General features: G+C 40.7%; 1 protein-coding gene across 3 annotated transcripts in view; it reads left to right on the top strand.

Moving 5' to 3' along the window:
- The window catches only part of prkcab (protein kinase C, alpha, b), a 116,366-nt gene that overhangs the window by 28,606 nt on the left and 72,050 nt on the right, over nucleotides 1-15,710 (top strand). For all 3 annotated transcript variants that reach the window (XM_085352396.1, XM_085352397.1, XM_085352398.1), the window contains exon 3: nucleotides 10,072-10,154. In XM_085352396.1, coding sequence (XP_085208522.1) covers nucleotides 10,072-10,154 — 83 coding nt within the window. The remainder of the gene's footprint in view (nucleotides 1-10,071; nucleotides 10,155-15,710) is intronic.

Consider the following 15,710-nt stretch of genomic DNA (forward strand, 5'->3'; position numbering starts at 1 on the left):
TTTTGCCTCGTCGCGTCTTCTGTGTGTAGGTTGAGCACGCAGAAGTCCTCTGGCAACTGACTGCGTCATAGCATGAATGCAATATTCAGAAAGAAAGATTCTTTCTTTCTTAACTGTAGACGCTCGCACCTCTTATTAACAGTCATTCTACTGTGAGTTCTAACAGCTAACCAAGCTCATGACATTACTATTGCTGTGATATCTGATCCATATGCAGACAGAGGGTGCTCTAAGGCAGACCCCTGCAGACAGTACATCGCTCGCTGAAATGGGGTTGGGTTTAAATATATGTCCAAGCATGTGTCTTTGTGAGTAATTGAGAAGACAAGAGAACGAGACAAAGTGGTGCCCGATGTGCGCGTACGTGCTGTGTGTGTGTCCTGTGTGACTGAGATCAAGCGAGTTTAAGGATGAGTGTGTTAAGACGTCCCTGATATATGCTTCATTACTGTGCACATTCAAAATGTGTACAACCGAAAGAATGTAAAAATGCATCTGCGTACCTATATGTGTGCGTTAACCCGTGTACTCGTGAGTCTATGTGTGCACATGAGTGCATTTGTTTTCAGAGTCATATTAAATTCATGAGGCAGTATCACCATTTCCCCTGAGTGACTCAGAGATGTCTAGCAGCCAAACACTCCCACCTTTAGTTTAAAATAATTGATCCCTTCCCCCTGTGGCCATCCTTTATACAAACACTACTACTGCTGCAAAGAGTGCATATTTGACTGAGTGTGGTCTATTTATCATTCCTAATAATGCACAATCTTATGTGATTGTCTAACAATGCAGAATATTCTACCAAAATATATTATGAGGGTGTAAATAAAGCTAAAATTTTGGAAAATAAGAAGTCTGCATCCATGCTAGCAACTAAATGGCAATATTAGCATACTGACATACAATCTAGGATTTTTTTGCCGATGTGTGGCATTTATAACAGCAAATAAATTATAATGAAAAAAATACATGGATAAAGAAGAAACAGGTGAAACACCCTTCAAACATCTTGTTGAAGTGGCATAGTTTGTCCACCAGAGGGCACTCTGCATGCCACAAACACAGCAAACCAGCTGATCCAAACAGAGTCTTTGTGTAAACTACTTGTGTAAACTTCTGGTGAGGCCAGCAAACACTCTGGCAATGAATTCCTGTATCCTGTATCTATTAGAATGGAAGCTTGTTTCCACCACTAAAAACCATTTTTTGCCTTGTGTTATCGTCTCAAATTTTGACTATTGTTGGTTATTGTTTATATATTGTTGTTGGTTCTGGTGACAACCCTTCCATACCCTAGTCAGAGTTTCTGAATGCTAATATGAGAGAAAAAAAATCTTAAAACTAGAAAAACTAAATTAACATCTGACAATAAACAATGGTTTCACGCTTGAATTTCAACAAATCTAGTTCCACCTGTGCTTTATGTTTATCTGCATGCAGCTAAAGCTCATTCAAATGTTATTAATCAATACATATCAAATAACAAGCTGGCTGTGAATGCAAACAAGGAAGCTTCTGGTACCAAAGGTCTCATGGCTTGCCTATAGATTCTGCATATTCATGTGCAGATTTATTGAGATCAGTCTACACTGTACACTAATGAACCAACTGCAATCCCAGAAGCTGTAATATTGCTCCTGGCGTGAACCACTAAGGAGATATATGGGGAAACACACGGAAGTGTATTATAACAGATGGAATTTCCTCGACACGTCTGGTCTGGCTGTTTAGTAGGTTTATTTTAAAAGAGGGGAATGTGTGAAACACAAACCACAACATGCAAAACATGAAAAGAAGCTCGTACCTGGGGACACCATCACTGCTCTGTGTGTCTACTCTATTACCCATCCAGACATGCATACCTAAAGACAGATCCCAGAAGGCAGGGGGCCAAGATGATAAATGCCATCAACTGTCATCCTGCAGTGCAGTGTGGATGGAAACTAGGAGAGGCCACCGAGTACTAAGATGCAATCTGACAAGGCCAGCATCACCTTGAACTCCATCTGAATTTCTCCAACCAATCCAGTGTCCTTAAACCATGTTCAAGGATACTATCGCACCACTACTGTGCTGAACCTCGGCTAAGGTTTTTCTTTCCTGTTTTCTGCAACTTCCCACTAACAAGCAGAAATGTCTTATGTGCACATTTATAAACAATTGCATTTGCATGCATGCATATTCAAATAGCAGGATGTTGTGGTGACAGTAATAATTGGTAGGCACAAACAGACTTCTGGGGAAGTTTTTCGCAAATTTATGACAGGAGAAAGATTATAATGCTGTTTTCTGTCCTCATCAAATCTTATCTCTCACTATCTTCTAATTCCAGCTCTATTATTTCTCCATTCCGCTCTCATCTTCTGTTTTCTTTTTCCTTCAGTGGTCTTTGTGAATAGCTCTATTGTTGCTTTCAAGGTTACACGCTCATGTAAACTCTCTGTTTGCGCCCTTATTGTTGCATCTCTGCCTTTTATGTGCCCATACTATGCATAATTGAATGTATGCCCGGAATCAAATTTCCAGGCCTTTGTTGTAGCTTCAGCACCGTTCATTTCCCCCCTCTCCATGTAGATGCTGCTTGCCGGTATATTGCACATGTACTTCATTTCTTAGTGGCAGTGTCAAAAACAGAGATGTATATACTGACACAATTTAGTCGGCAACAGTGTTCTCACAGTTATAACTCTGATCAAGTCTATTACTTGGGGCACATTTTTACCAAATGGGCAACTGATGACTTTCCTGTTTTTAAAATCTCAAATGACTTTTATCAGCTCACCTCATAATTATATAAACAACTATTTGATCCCCTGGCGAGTTTCTAAGTTTGCTCACTCAAGCTTTGAGTTGAGCAAACTTAGCAATCAAGAAACTGAAAGGATTTGGAAAGTTTCTGGAAAGAGTAGGGGACCAAAATCCTTCACGAGATGAGTTCAAACCTGGTGACCAACTACAAGAAAAATCTTCCCGCTGTTCTTGCCATCAAGGTTTCTTCCACAAAGTACTAGGTGATGTTTTCCTTACTTACAAATTCAGCAGGAGATCAATTATTTCCCCAACTGTATACAGTATGAGGCCTCAGTCACATAGTCCTAGAGACCAGTCTGCGACTCTGTGGCTACCTCTGACTGCTACGGCTGGGCTCGGAGTACCAACTGGTCTTCAAAATAACCATTGAGTGGTTGTGAAACTTGAAAATTTGAGAATGTATAAAAGTTCCACCTTTTAAAATGTGTTGGTTGTAGTAATAAGGCACAACTTTAACACTTTTTCCAAGTTTCACAATTTGATGGTTAGTTAACATGTCTTGCAGAAACCATGCAAATCTCCTAGAGACTAAAGCAATTGCAAACAAGCAAAAAATTGGGACCCTTTAACGGTCAAAACCTCTAGAACAGATGTCCAACTTTGTTTATGCATCTATGGATTCTGTCCGGAAATGTGATTTCATCTGGTCATATTTTCGCACGATCTGATGCTGAGCAGAATGTTGGAGATTTCTATATTTTCCAAAAGGTTGCTCAGTCAAGTGGTAGAGCCAGACTGCTCAAAACCTCTAACAAGCCTCTTTAAATCCAAATGAACTCATGCATGTTGAAGTGTAAAAGCCAAGGGTTAGTGCAAGTAATCAGGATGGTAAAGTGACTCATGGATATAGTTTCTCCCTGACCTTTGAAGTGCATCAAAATTTGACGAGAACTTGACACAGGCTAGAAGTTCGTCTGTCTGCCGGATGCATTGTGTTGGCTCGTTTGTACATGGTTATATTTCAGCTTTTTCCATATCTGTCATTGAGTACTTGCGCAGGCTTGTGGCAGCAATAGCTTTTCATTCATCATTCTCAGTTTCTCACACACATGCCGGCCTCAGATACGTTGATGCGGCTGGATGTCTGTATCAGCGCGTGCCACTTACAGCGTCCACCAGGCAGGTGAAAGAGAAGTGCAGGGGAAATGTCTTTCCTCACATTTTCACCACGTCACAGTTCAGTACACGCTGTTCCAGCCCTGGCCAGAACCAACCCTAAAAATAACTAAGAGAGGACAAGAAACCTCTCTTTTCCTCTCCGCTCCTTTTCTCTGACATTTGTCTTGCATCAAATGACAGAAGATCTGCTGCAGAACGAGCACAGTCGAGATCAGGGTGGAGGGGACAAAAAGGAGCATTTTACACAGTCACGTGCCTGCTTGGGACGAAACCTGTCTTTGTGTTTATTTAAAAGATACTGCATTATGAGAGGCTGCGAGCAATTCCCAGACAGGGCTAGGTGAAGAAGCTGTCACCCAGCATCACCTCGATAACATTTCATAGCGAAAACGATGAGCTGTTGTTTGAGCAGCATTTCTAACTGGAAGCATCCATCTCTACAGTCACGGGAACCCCTGTGGATTTGTTTCCACCTTCTCTGCCTGTTCATCCATCGTGTCACACACTTCCTCCTTTTCCTCCTGCGGATCTCAGATCAAAGCTTCTTTTCTCTTTGTGTTCAGATGCACTCTGGGGGACCTGGATTGATTGAATGTGTCTGGAGGGTATTGAGTTGGTTCTGTGCTGCCCGTGTCCTGCGCGCTTTCTCTCCCATATCTCCACTGCAAGCTTTTCTTCTGGGCAGGAGCACATCATAATTCTATTAACGGTGGCTCGGTAGATTATCAATTTTCCCAGATTAGCCAGAGCTAAATACACACTTGAAAGGATCAGAGGAGAAGGGGTAAGGATGTAATGGTATGTGTGAAACCATGCCACCTATAGAGACAGGCACTGGGATGATGCATATAAACATGTGCTTTCCACCTTCTGCACACACGCACGCTTGCGAGAATGCTTTTATGTTGTGTAAGCTGCTTTATAATGCCAAAGCCCCTTATCTCTGTGCTTATGTAATTAGGCTGGTAAAACAAAGCCCATAGTAATTAATCATAATATCCCTGACGATACAGTATGTTACTGTCACCTCTGCTCCCGCTGCTTTACATAGCTCTCCCCGCGAGAATGAAACCATTTGGAGACAACTGCTCTTGTCACTACTGAGTTCGTCAGTCACATCCCTCTGAGTCACCAGAAAGATTAATTCTAGTGCGTTTTAGTTCTCCTCCAGCACTTTATAACAAAACTCCTTTAACACAGGAGAAATAGAGAAAATTATTTTCTGTTACTTCAGTTCATAAGATACTGTGCAAAAGTTTTGAGCTACCCATCATTTCTTTATATTTTCTTAGGGAAATGTGAAATGGGTCCAGTGATGTATAAACATAAATGGAAGAATATAAGGCAAAGAAATTCAAAACAAACAGTTTAACAATTCTAATGAGCTTGAAAGTCAGTATTTGGTCATCTCTTTAACAAAGCTTCAATAATGTTAACGTCTGGGCTCTGGGGAGGCCTGTCCATGACTAAAAGTGATCCATTATGTGCTTTTTCTAGCCATGTGTGCTTTTACTGCATTGGCAGGGTGTTCGGGATCATTTTCCTGCTGAGAAATAAAGCCAATCAGAAGCGTTTCAGATAGTATTACATGGTAGATCAGAATGTGCTTATATTTAATAATTCCATCAGTTTTGACAGAACCTTCACCATGTTTTACAGGTGGGTGTAAACTCATTGTTTCACTCCACTCTGGATTTCATCACTCCAGAAAACCTGTTGCCACTGATTTTGAGACCAGTTCTTGTGTAATTTGGCACACTTCAGCTTTTTCCCTCTGTTTACCTTCCTTAACACTGGCTTTTTGACAGCTAACCATCCACTAAAACAATTTATGAGATATGCTAAGTTTATGCAATAGTGGTTTATTACTTGAGTTAGGTGTTTTTCCTTTTTGCTTTAGAGTTCTTGTTTTAGTTGGGTATTATGTGGCTTGACAAAAAAACCAAACCAAAACAGTTCTTTATAAAATGGTCAGATACAAGAACTGGAAGCAAAATGGGTGGAAAAAGCAGCTAATGTCTAAAGAAAAGCTTTAAAAGACCTTCTGAAAAGCTGGAGAACAATTTCTCAGGACCACTTAAAATTTATAATAAAGCCTGGCTCCTTGGAAGAAAATTCAATGAAGTAAGGGTTGACTCAAGACTTTTGCACAGCACTGTATAGATGGAAATTACTGAGTGCATGTAACTTCCCATAAGCTCCCAGAGAGCTTCAGTGTTTCAGCCGCGGCAGCATGCAGTGTTGGCTTCTACTTTTGTAAGACAGCTTTTAGATTTATGTGTGTATCATTCTGTGTGCATGCACATGAAAGTCAATGCCAAGGATTATAGTTGCAGAGAAGCACAGTCTCTGACTTGTGTAAGTGTGGTTAAGCTTTCCTGACACGTGCACACTCTCCTGGACTCAGGCGCACAAGGTCCAAAGCTAGATTTATCCCTTCCACTATATTCAGCTTAGGTGCCCTCCTTCACCTCTGAACTGGGATCAGTGTCAAGTCGGTCAGCTCAGCTTACCAGCAGACATTCAAACGGTCAGGGATCAGCACTAAACAGAGGCAGTAATGGGCATGTGGGTGTGTAGCCGAGGGTGTGAGGAGTGCTGATGGACGGGCAGAGAGAGAGAGAACTACAGACGTCATTACACGCGTGATTCACATATTGTTAGTAGGCTGCAGGGAGAAAAAGAAAAACCTGATGATTGCACTCAGAATGAATCCTGCTGAGTAAAACTCTGTGTTAGAGAAGATGAAAATACACGCAGCAGATTTTATGTGCTTTGTGCTTTTCCTTTGCATCTAAGCAAATGTTTTCTTAATTTGAATGACGGCTGAGTGGGCAGGATGTGGGATGGGAGGACTGAAAGTTTGACTTTTGGGCAAGTTGGAGGTGGATATGAAGTGGGTATGAATGCCCTGAGGTCAGCACCAAAACAATTACTAATATAATCAGCATGCACTGATAGGAGAAAAATGAAATAATAAAATGTTGAAACGCTCTTTCAAGAAGTCTAATGTGAATTCAACACTGGTGTTTTTCAGTTGCTTTGAAGAAAAAAGGGACCTTGATCTCACCTTTTAGAAGTTAAAAGTAAAAAAGATTTAAGGTGGTTGGGTTGGCAAATTTGCATTTAAATGATCATGCTATCTGTTGTGTGAGCCCTGCCACATCAAGGAAACATGTAGGCCATTTTTGGAAATGAATCTCCTCCAGCTAAACAGTCATCTAAAATTCAGAATAAGACGTGAAATAATATCTGACACATTGATACAGATCTAGCAAATTCATTTTTACATATTCTTAAAGACTCGATCAAAATAGCTACGTCTTTGGTGAACAGTAGATGGATCAACTCGGTTTTGGTCGCCCGACCGGAGATATCGCTAGCTCCGGGACGTCGGGCTAGCGATTTTGCGAGCCCTGAACTGAAGGCCCAGATACATCTCTTTTCCCTATTTCTTAAGAATATGATTTCAGACACCGTTCATCTGTAGTGTTTTTTTTAGCCTTCTTCTTTTCTCTTCTTTTGTCATCCAGTTACCTCAAATCTTTTAAGGACACACTGCACACCTTGCCGAGATATGCCAAATTTTTGACTAATAGCTCTTTGGGAATCACCAAAAACAAATTATGTGGCTTTCCAACAGGCTGCTAATAACACACTGACTAAAGCATCAATTTAAAACTGGTTCTTTGCTACGTTATCTGCTGTATGTAGACTTAACACTGGTTCATACCTTGACTTGTTTTTTTTATGATATAAACAAATGCAGGATGGCTAAAGACTAGCACTGTAACTTGGCAAGTGAGGGACACTGATAAACTGTATGGGTTCATCACACAGACACAGATACCTGTTACTACTGTAAGTACTTGTAACATACAAACAAAATGCAAAAATGTAACTCCTAAAAACTATTGCATGTAGACCTCTAGAATGTTTAATAGAACACCTACGATTCTTAGGTCTTAACACGATGAATAAAGTTTAAAAGTCCAGTTCAGTGAATCGGCTTAGTGAGGTCATGTCAAGCTAATCACTAGTGACTAAATTCTCCAATCACAAACATCTGTCATGCCCATTGAAATGTATGGCTTTACCTCTCAGAATTATTGAAATGAGTATGTTGCATAAGCATTCATTTTTGCTGTAAAATTGGCTTTTCAGTATAGGAGTCTATGGGGATTGAGTTGCTTTTGGAGTCGGTCTTGAGTGTACATTTGAGGAAGTGCAGTTTTTGGTGCCTCCCCATTGGCCTAAAGTTGTTTCTTTGGCAATTCTAAGGATTTAGTATGTATTTAGCATGCTAGCATTGGATACTGTCATTAATAGACATATTTAGCAGCATATCATACTTATGTGATTATTATGTTTTTATTTAGTGGTGTACAGAATTCCAAGTACATTATAGTAATAAGATGACAGCGTGGTGATAGCATGTATCCTGAAGAAGCTGAACTACCTCTGCAACCTAAAAGGGCTGATGGTAGCGTCTAATGCTAGCAGGAGTGACTAGGCTACTAGCAAAAGGCAAAGCTACAGAAAAATCAGTCAGGACTAACAGAAAGAGAGCAATGGTCTGTGAAAACCACCTATTAAACCTTTACTTTTTGGAGGTTCTCCACTCTGCCTAATGTAACTTTTAATTTATACGAAAGAAGGTGAAACTGATTCACAAAGGTTTCTGCTTCCTAACTGGACATAATGATATCCCTGAAGTTTAACTGACTTTGTGTTTATTGTGTGATAATCAAGTGCACCCTTAATATAGTTTTGGAAATTCTTTTTCACAACAGTTTTTAACCCAGTTAACTACATCAGTGAATCCCATCTCAGTCATAGCATTTTATGTGTGCGATGACAGACCAAAGATTCATATAGCAATATTGCAAGCATGGATGGACCTGATTTCATAAATCCCCACTGTTTGCATTTACACCTGTACTGAGTGCCTGGTTTGGCTGTTGTGTACTGTACATTATGAAAATGACAAATGGCACAGATGACAGCTTCAGAGCAGGGATAAATCACTGTGGGCTACTATTTTTGCTGAGCTTTGTGTGCCATCCCCTCCCTCTCTGCTTCATTTTGTGTTTATTACTCAAAGAGATGAATTCATACTGTACATTGCCACCAGCTCGGCACTAACCACAGGCAAGAACACAAAAAGAAATCACAGTTGATTATTAGTTTAGGATTAGGGCTACGCTAAAGCGTTATGTTGAAGACGCTCACAGTTATGCTAATGATCTCTAAATGAGTATCTAACTATCTATTTGAAAAGTATCTAATTAGCCCAGCAGAATGATACAACTGCCTTTCAGTCAAAACCCCTGCTGTTTCTTGGACGGCAGCAAACTAATTTCTCTTGTTTAACCAATGCTTGTCAGATTGTCTGGCAACTGTGTGGCTTTGCTGGCAGAATTACAGACAAAACCACACATATATGATAGTGGGAGAGCGCAGCAGTGCACATGAGCAAGCAGGCAGCTTGACAATGAGCGAAGCAGACAGATTGTGTGAGAATGGATAAAGAAGAAAGAATGAAGAATTTCAAACAATGCAAGAGAAAAATACTGTTGGGTACAGAGAGTGAGAGACGGAGAGGGAGTCAGCTCGCGCGCCAGCTGTCACAGATGTCCACATTTTTGCTCCCCCCCCCTCCAGATCAGCGGCAGAGTCCAAATGTAAATGCCACTATCGCTGACTTGATAGCAGCGTCAGATGTCATGTCAGCCGTGTCACGCTGAGTGACACTTTGGTATAGGCGGATCCCATTTCAGTGGGAGACAATGATACAATTGGTATCAACCCCAACAGCTTGTAAAGAGCCGAGAGCTGCAGAAACATTTTTTGAGTGGGTGTGAGTGTGGGTGTACACATGCATTTCAGTCTGTTTGTCTGCTTGCATTTGTTTGTGACAATGGACAAGTACATTCCTCTTTGTGTCTCCTTCTATCTCGTAACTGTTTGTCTGAAACTTGGATTGACGGTACTTTTTTGTGAATGCAAATGTTTTTTTTTAAAGAAGCAGATTTTATGGTTGAATGGCCTTCATAAACTTGTAAGACAAAACAGCTCACAATATTGTGCCATAAGTTGTTCCTGTAAAACTCTCTGCTCTTTCTTCTTTTCTCTCAGTTTGCTGTTTCGTGGTCCACAAACGGTGCCATGAGTTTGTCACCTTCTCGTGTCCCGGAGCCGACAAGGGTCCCGATACAGATGTAAGTGAATGCTTTGCATGACTCCAGGTTTTTCTGTGCATACACCTGAGTGCATCTATCTGCACTCCCAGTCAAATAATATATATAGCATATGTAGTAAGTTCTATGACGTGTCACAGCTCAGTGTGATTCTGTGTGTAAACACTGAAGTAGGAATTAATTACAGGATTTATCCACTATATTTAGAGTCTCCACAGAAAGTGTAATGAAGAGAGTCCACAAGAGTAAAGCATGAAAATACATGATGAGTAACTTAGCCCAGCATAAATTAACATTTCCTTCTATAATGATGTGTTCACAAAACATCTGCTGAAATAGCGATGGGTGATATAACCTTTACCGCACTATTTTTGTTAGTTATATAATCCCACAGAAAAACTACAAAAAATGAACAAATTAAAAGCAATATTAAATCTAACCCTGATTCAATCGTTTCTCACTCCATTTACAACCAAAGCGAACATCAATAAGGAAAAAATGCTGTAGGCCTAATGTAGGTAAATTAGTATATACAATGTGGTTCTGTCTCAGAGTTGTTTAAATGATCAACATTTACCTGTCTGTAGCGTAGCTGTTAGGATGTATTTAATGTAGGATTTGATAGATTTATTGGATGTGATGATGAAGCTGTCAGATATAAAAAGATAATAAAACCTCTCTCATGTGTTTTAAAATCTTTAAAGACTGCATTCACTTTTAGACATTATGTCAAAAATATCGTACTAGTACATGCCAATGTGACAAAATTGTCAAGTTTGTGCCTGTGCATGCTTTTGGCTGATAAACTTGACCATATTGAGAAAAGTATCAAAAACAGAGGTGGTGGATGTTGCTAGTTTGCTGGAAATGGGTCATTTTAGCTTGTTGCTAGGTAGTTGCTAGGGACACATATAATTGAACTTTTATGGATATAAATGAGATTTTTTTTGTCTTGAAATAAAGATATTATAGATGCATAAAGGCCAAACCCAGGTCATTTTGGCCTATTACTCGGTGGTTGCCAGGCAACGTTGTGACATCCTAATATGGCAGGCATAATTCAGCTTTTGTGGATATAAATTAGATGGTACTGTATGAAACAAAAATCATCCGATGTTTTTGCAAGATGTTATATGTACGTAAATGCTAAAAGCAGCTCATTTTATGCCGTTGCTAGGCAACATGATGTGTCGCAATGTAGATAAGAACCTTCAGGTGCCTGAGATGTACCTGCCAAATTTGGATGCTCAGCTCCTGACGGTTTGGGAGGAGTTCACGGACGAACAGACAGACAGAGAGATTTCTTGTATTGTAAGATCACTGTATTGATTATACAATAGTGACTATATTGAGTCATTCATCTATTTGTAGTATAAAACATGTGAGGCACTTTTTGTTTGTTTTTTGCATCTACACATCAGGTGTGATAACATTATCCCTCATTGGTCATCTTTTATGGTAAATGGCCTGTATTTATATTCTTTTATTCCTCAAACTGCATGTGACGCTGTCTGGTTCAGGGTGGTGTTGGAACAAAGGTCCCTCGGGGTACAGCATCCTTGTCAGGGGCGCACGTGCGACCCTGCTGTAACAGTTGAACCTCAGCCTCCCCTTTCCGCCGGCCATGATGCGATCTGTCCTTGGTTAGAGGTGGGGGTCAAGCACGGCCACACCGCCCGCTGCAAGAAAAACACTGTAAACTCCCCATCCTGTCAAACCAGCTCTTCATCTCCAGCTCTTCATCTTCTTTAAGTGGGCAAACATAATACTCCAATTGGGCTCTGGTGTTCTCACATTTCAGCTTCACCAGACTGAAAGAACTGCTAATGAATGCTCCCTCGCAAAGCCGATTAGAAGACTAGGAGCACTCTCACGCTAATATTCTCTCACAAACTGTAATCAAAAGCTTTGTTTTTAATGACTGCATTGTCTCAAATGCTTGATTAACTCCTGCGACAATACTCTGTGATCAGCACCTCCTCTCGAAAATTTCCGTGTTTTCTTCATTAAATAACATCAAACGCCATTAAAGTGGTTTAAGAAAACATAAACCCAGTACAGTTTGGTGAAAGCGGTTACATCCCAGGCAATCAAGAGAGAAAGAGCACATCTTTAATGCCTGGTGTTCAACTTTTTATTAATGCGGTTACTCTCTGTTGGCTTCTCTTCATCTCGATTTAACTACTTTAACAGTCATTACTCATTTCTCCCACCTTCTGAGGCCCATTGCTCATTTTCTCTAGCACTCCTGGGCTGTTTCCTTGTTATTCATCCATGTATCTCCTCGACTCTGCTCTGTCTTCATGCCTAACTATTCCTCTCTATCTTTCTGTGCTTCTGTTATCTCTCCCTCCCTTTCTCTCGCTCTTGCTAACATGTACACCTACATTGCTAGCTTGAAGTGCTCATTGTGAGTTTTGCCATGTTGTTAGCGCCCATTATCCACCGGCTAGCTTTGGCAAACGGTGAATAGGGTATGAACCTCTTTGAATTTCAGTGATGATACAGGACTTACTCACCGACAGAGCTTTAAAAACCTGCAGAGCACTTCATTTTATTTAATTCCATCAGTTTTTGACACTTTCCTAAATCAGAACAATTTCCACGCATAATAGTAATAAACTAAAGGACCAAGCGGCCAGTTGGTCGGTGGCTTCAGCAAGCGCAGGAAAAAAAAAATCTCACACCTTCTCCCTAATGAGTATATATGATTTTACCATCATGCACTAATGCATTAAGAAGTATCTGCGTTTAATAGTGACAATGACTCACTAGCACCTGTTAATCCCTCCCTCTCACCATCACTCCACACACTCCCCCATCTCTGCACCTCAGCTTCTGATTCAGCATGTGTGGTGTCAAGGCTCTCTGAGTCTGGCTTCAGGCTTGGAAACACACACACACACACACACTGTCACTTTCTCTCTTACTCACACACACACACACACACACATACACCCTAAGTCCCTTTTGCACTGTGGGTTGAGAGTGACCCTTGCACCAGCCTCGGCGTGCGAATGGCGTCATCTGTCCAGCAGATGCTTTGATCCACTCGCAGATTGACATGGAGAAGACAGAGAGATGTTCAGATTAGCATGTGAGTGAAAGGCGCCCTCTCTCTCTTTCCTCTTTCTGTTTCTCATTCAGCACACTGAGGCGTAGGCGGTAAATAGTTCTGTATTATCAGTCAAGGATCACTCTGAAACCTGTGAATGAAGGTGACTCATTCACGGAGAAACAATATGGATTTCACAACCAGATTACATTTTCACAATGGGCCCAGATCTTTGACCAGATCAAGTCTTTTTTGTGATTTCACTTGATTTCATTGACAGATGTGGTTGCTGTGTCTGAGGAGATTATTCTGTTTCTCTCCAACCAGCCTTCTGATATTTATTTTAAGAGTCAGCTCTGCCATCTTTTTTTTTCTCAAGCTGTGCTTCACTTTAACTGTGCACAATCAAAGCCTTTTTAATCTTAGTATATATGACATATCCATCTTATCATCACCCCGTCAGTGCAACCATAATCTTTTTCTCTTGGTGAGTTGTATTATCCTTCCCAGAGACTCAGTGGCAGCATGTAACATTATATTTTTCACAACTGATTGGTTACATAACTTTACCTCTTTTTTAAAAAAAACATTGAAGCTGTAAAATATTAAAATTTTTGAAGTTTGTTTTGCTGACTAACAATTAGAAGCCTTTTTTTTCTGAAAATCTCCCACACTTATTCCGTTATCTAAAATGCTGGTTTTGTTCCAGTTGACTGTTTGTTTCATCTGTAATAAGGTCCATCTCCCAGCTCTGTAAATAAACTTGAGGTAATGTCTGCACAAACAGCTGGATCAAAACTGCCCAAAACACTCTTCTCCCATGCCGTTTCCTAATCTTCTGGGAAAAATCTGACATCATTATCCCGACCAGCTGGATGTTGTCCAGCTTGATGAAATGCGATGATTTATTGACGGATCACGGACTGGACTTACTGCAGTGCTACAGCTGGTAACACCGTGAATGGTGAAAATTTTTGGTGGTGTAGTTGGCGGCTATATTCCAACTCAGTATCACATTAGGATGTGTAAGAGCCATTAATGTCTCTACTGTGATGTGGTTTTATTTTTTACTAGCTTTGATGTCATGTGAGAGTTAAATTTCTTTCTCTTTCCTGCCTCAAGCGAATGCTAAAGACAGATTTGCAGGAATGCAATGCGTTTGTGTCTGTTTGCGTCGGTTTTTACCTGCAGACAGCTTCGTAGTGTGTTGTCTACATGTTGTAGTGGTTTATTGTCACCAGGGGGCAGTGTCACAAACAACAAGTCTCTTGCTTCTGCAGCTGCTGGTCATTTTTTAAAAGTTTCTTTTTCACATTTCTCCCATTTTTTTAACTCCACTGTCATCCTTTTAATTCTCTAGACCACTTTTCAACCAATCAGCATTCCTCCTATGCACGATGTCATTTACTTTGAGCTACGTGCTGTTGGTTTTTATGGGAGGACTGCAAACAGGCACGTGTATGGCAGCATTTGCAAATAAAGACCCTGCCATGCTTGAAGCTTGCAGACTCTGGCTGTGATGCGAATGTGCATGGACTGGTAAACTGGTTGTGACACTGGATGAATCTTAGCCAGCCACCAGAACTACAGAAGGCTGACTGGGGAGAACATTAAACAGTGGGGTAAAGCAAATTAATTCATTAATCTCATTCATCTCCACCAGTTCTGTATAGTGTACGTGCACAGCTTTTTGGCCTAAAGTATGTTGCCACTGTGATGCATTCATGAGACTTTTACAATTCCCACACTCAGAAAGTATCTATGTAAACCAGTAAGGCCAACTTGTACCCTCTGCTCCCCATGACAGCAGCCATCAGTGCTCGGGCTTGTTGACATTCTGACTCTGCTGAAATCTACACTGTAAGGGAGAGCTATTAGCAACTGGCTCTGGTGAAAATGAGGATGGTGTCGAAGAAAGCTGAGAGAGAGAAAAATAATTGTAAGTATGAATTTGCTAGTGAGATCACCACAAGCTCGGTAGTTCTCAAGAAAGAAAAGTGCTTTGTGGATGAGCTAAAACAAGACATTGAGAGGGCTGTGTGTCAGTCAGAATACTTATGTGTGTGCGGGAGACTTGAGCTAATTAATCAACCTGCACACATGACTGTGTGGCACTGAAAGTACACTTGACTTTCTCTGCCTTGGTGTGTGTGAGTGTCTGCTTATTATGCCACAAGAGGTGGATGTAATATCACAAGCACCTGTAGGCAATTCAGCACAAGAAGCGTGTAGTAAATACTAACTGAGGAGTTCATCGTTTTCAGTTTTTGTTGAGACTCTGCAAGTGAAGCATCCATTACTTTAAGTTCATTTAATGTGTTGAAAAGAAAGAAGAGGGATGAGGTGAAATTTAAACTGGAATCATAACTGTGAGTTTCTAATCTGTTTCATTTGATTCTTTTTAAGAGTTCAGTTTTCCCCTCGATCCATTATTCATCTGGTCATGTTTCGGCTGTGTGGCAGGTGGAGGATGGAACCGTATGCAGGACTCCAGAGGGAGAACGTAAACTCAAAAAGGCCAC

This window comes from Diplotaxodon limnothrissa, linkage group LG4 (genome assembly GCF_057381915.1).
Source record: "Diplotaxodon limnothrissa isolate DT_005_m linkage group LG4, D_limnothrissa_male_GT1.1, whole genome shotgun sequence".
Lineage (NCBI taxonomy): Eukaryota > Metazoa > Chordata > Actinopteri > Cichliformes > Cichlidae > Diplotaxodon > Diplotaxodon limnothrissa.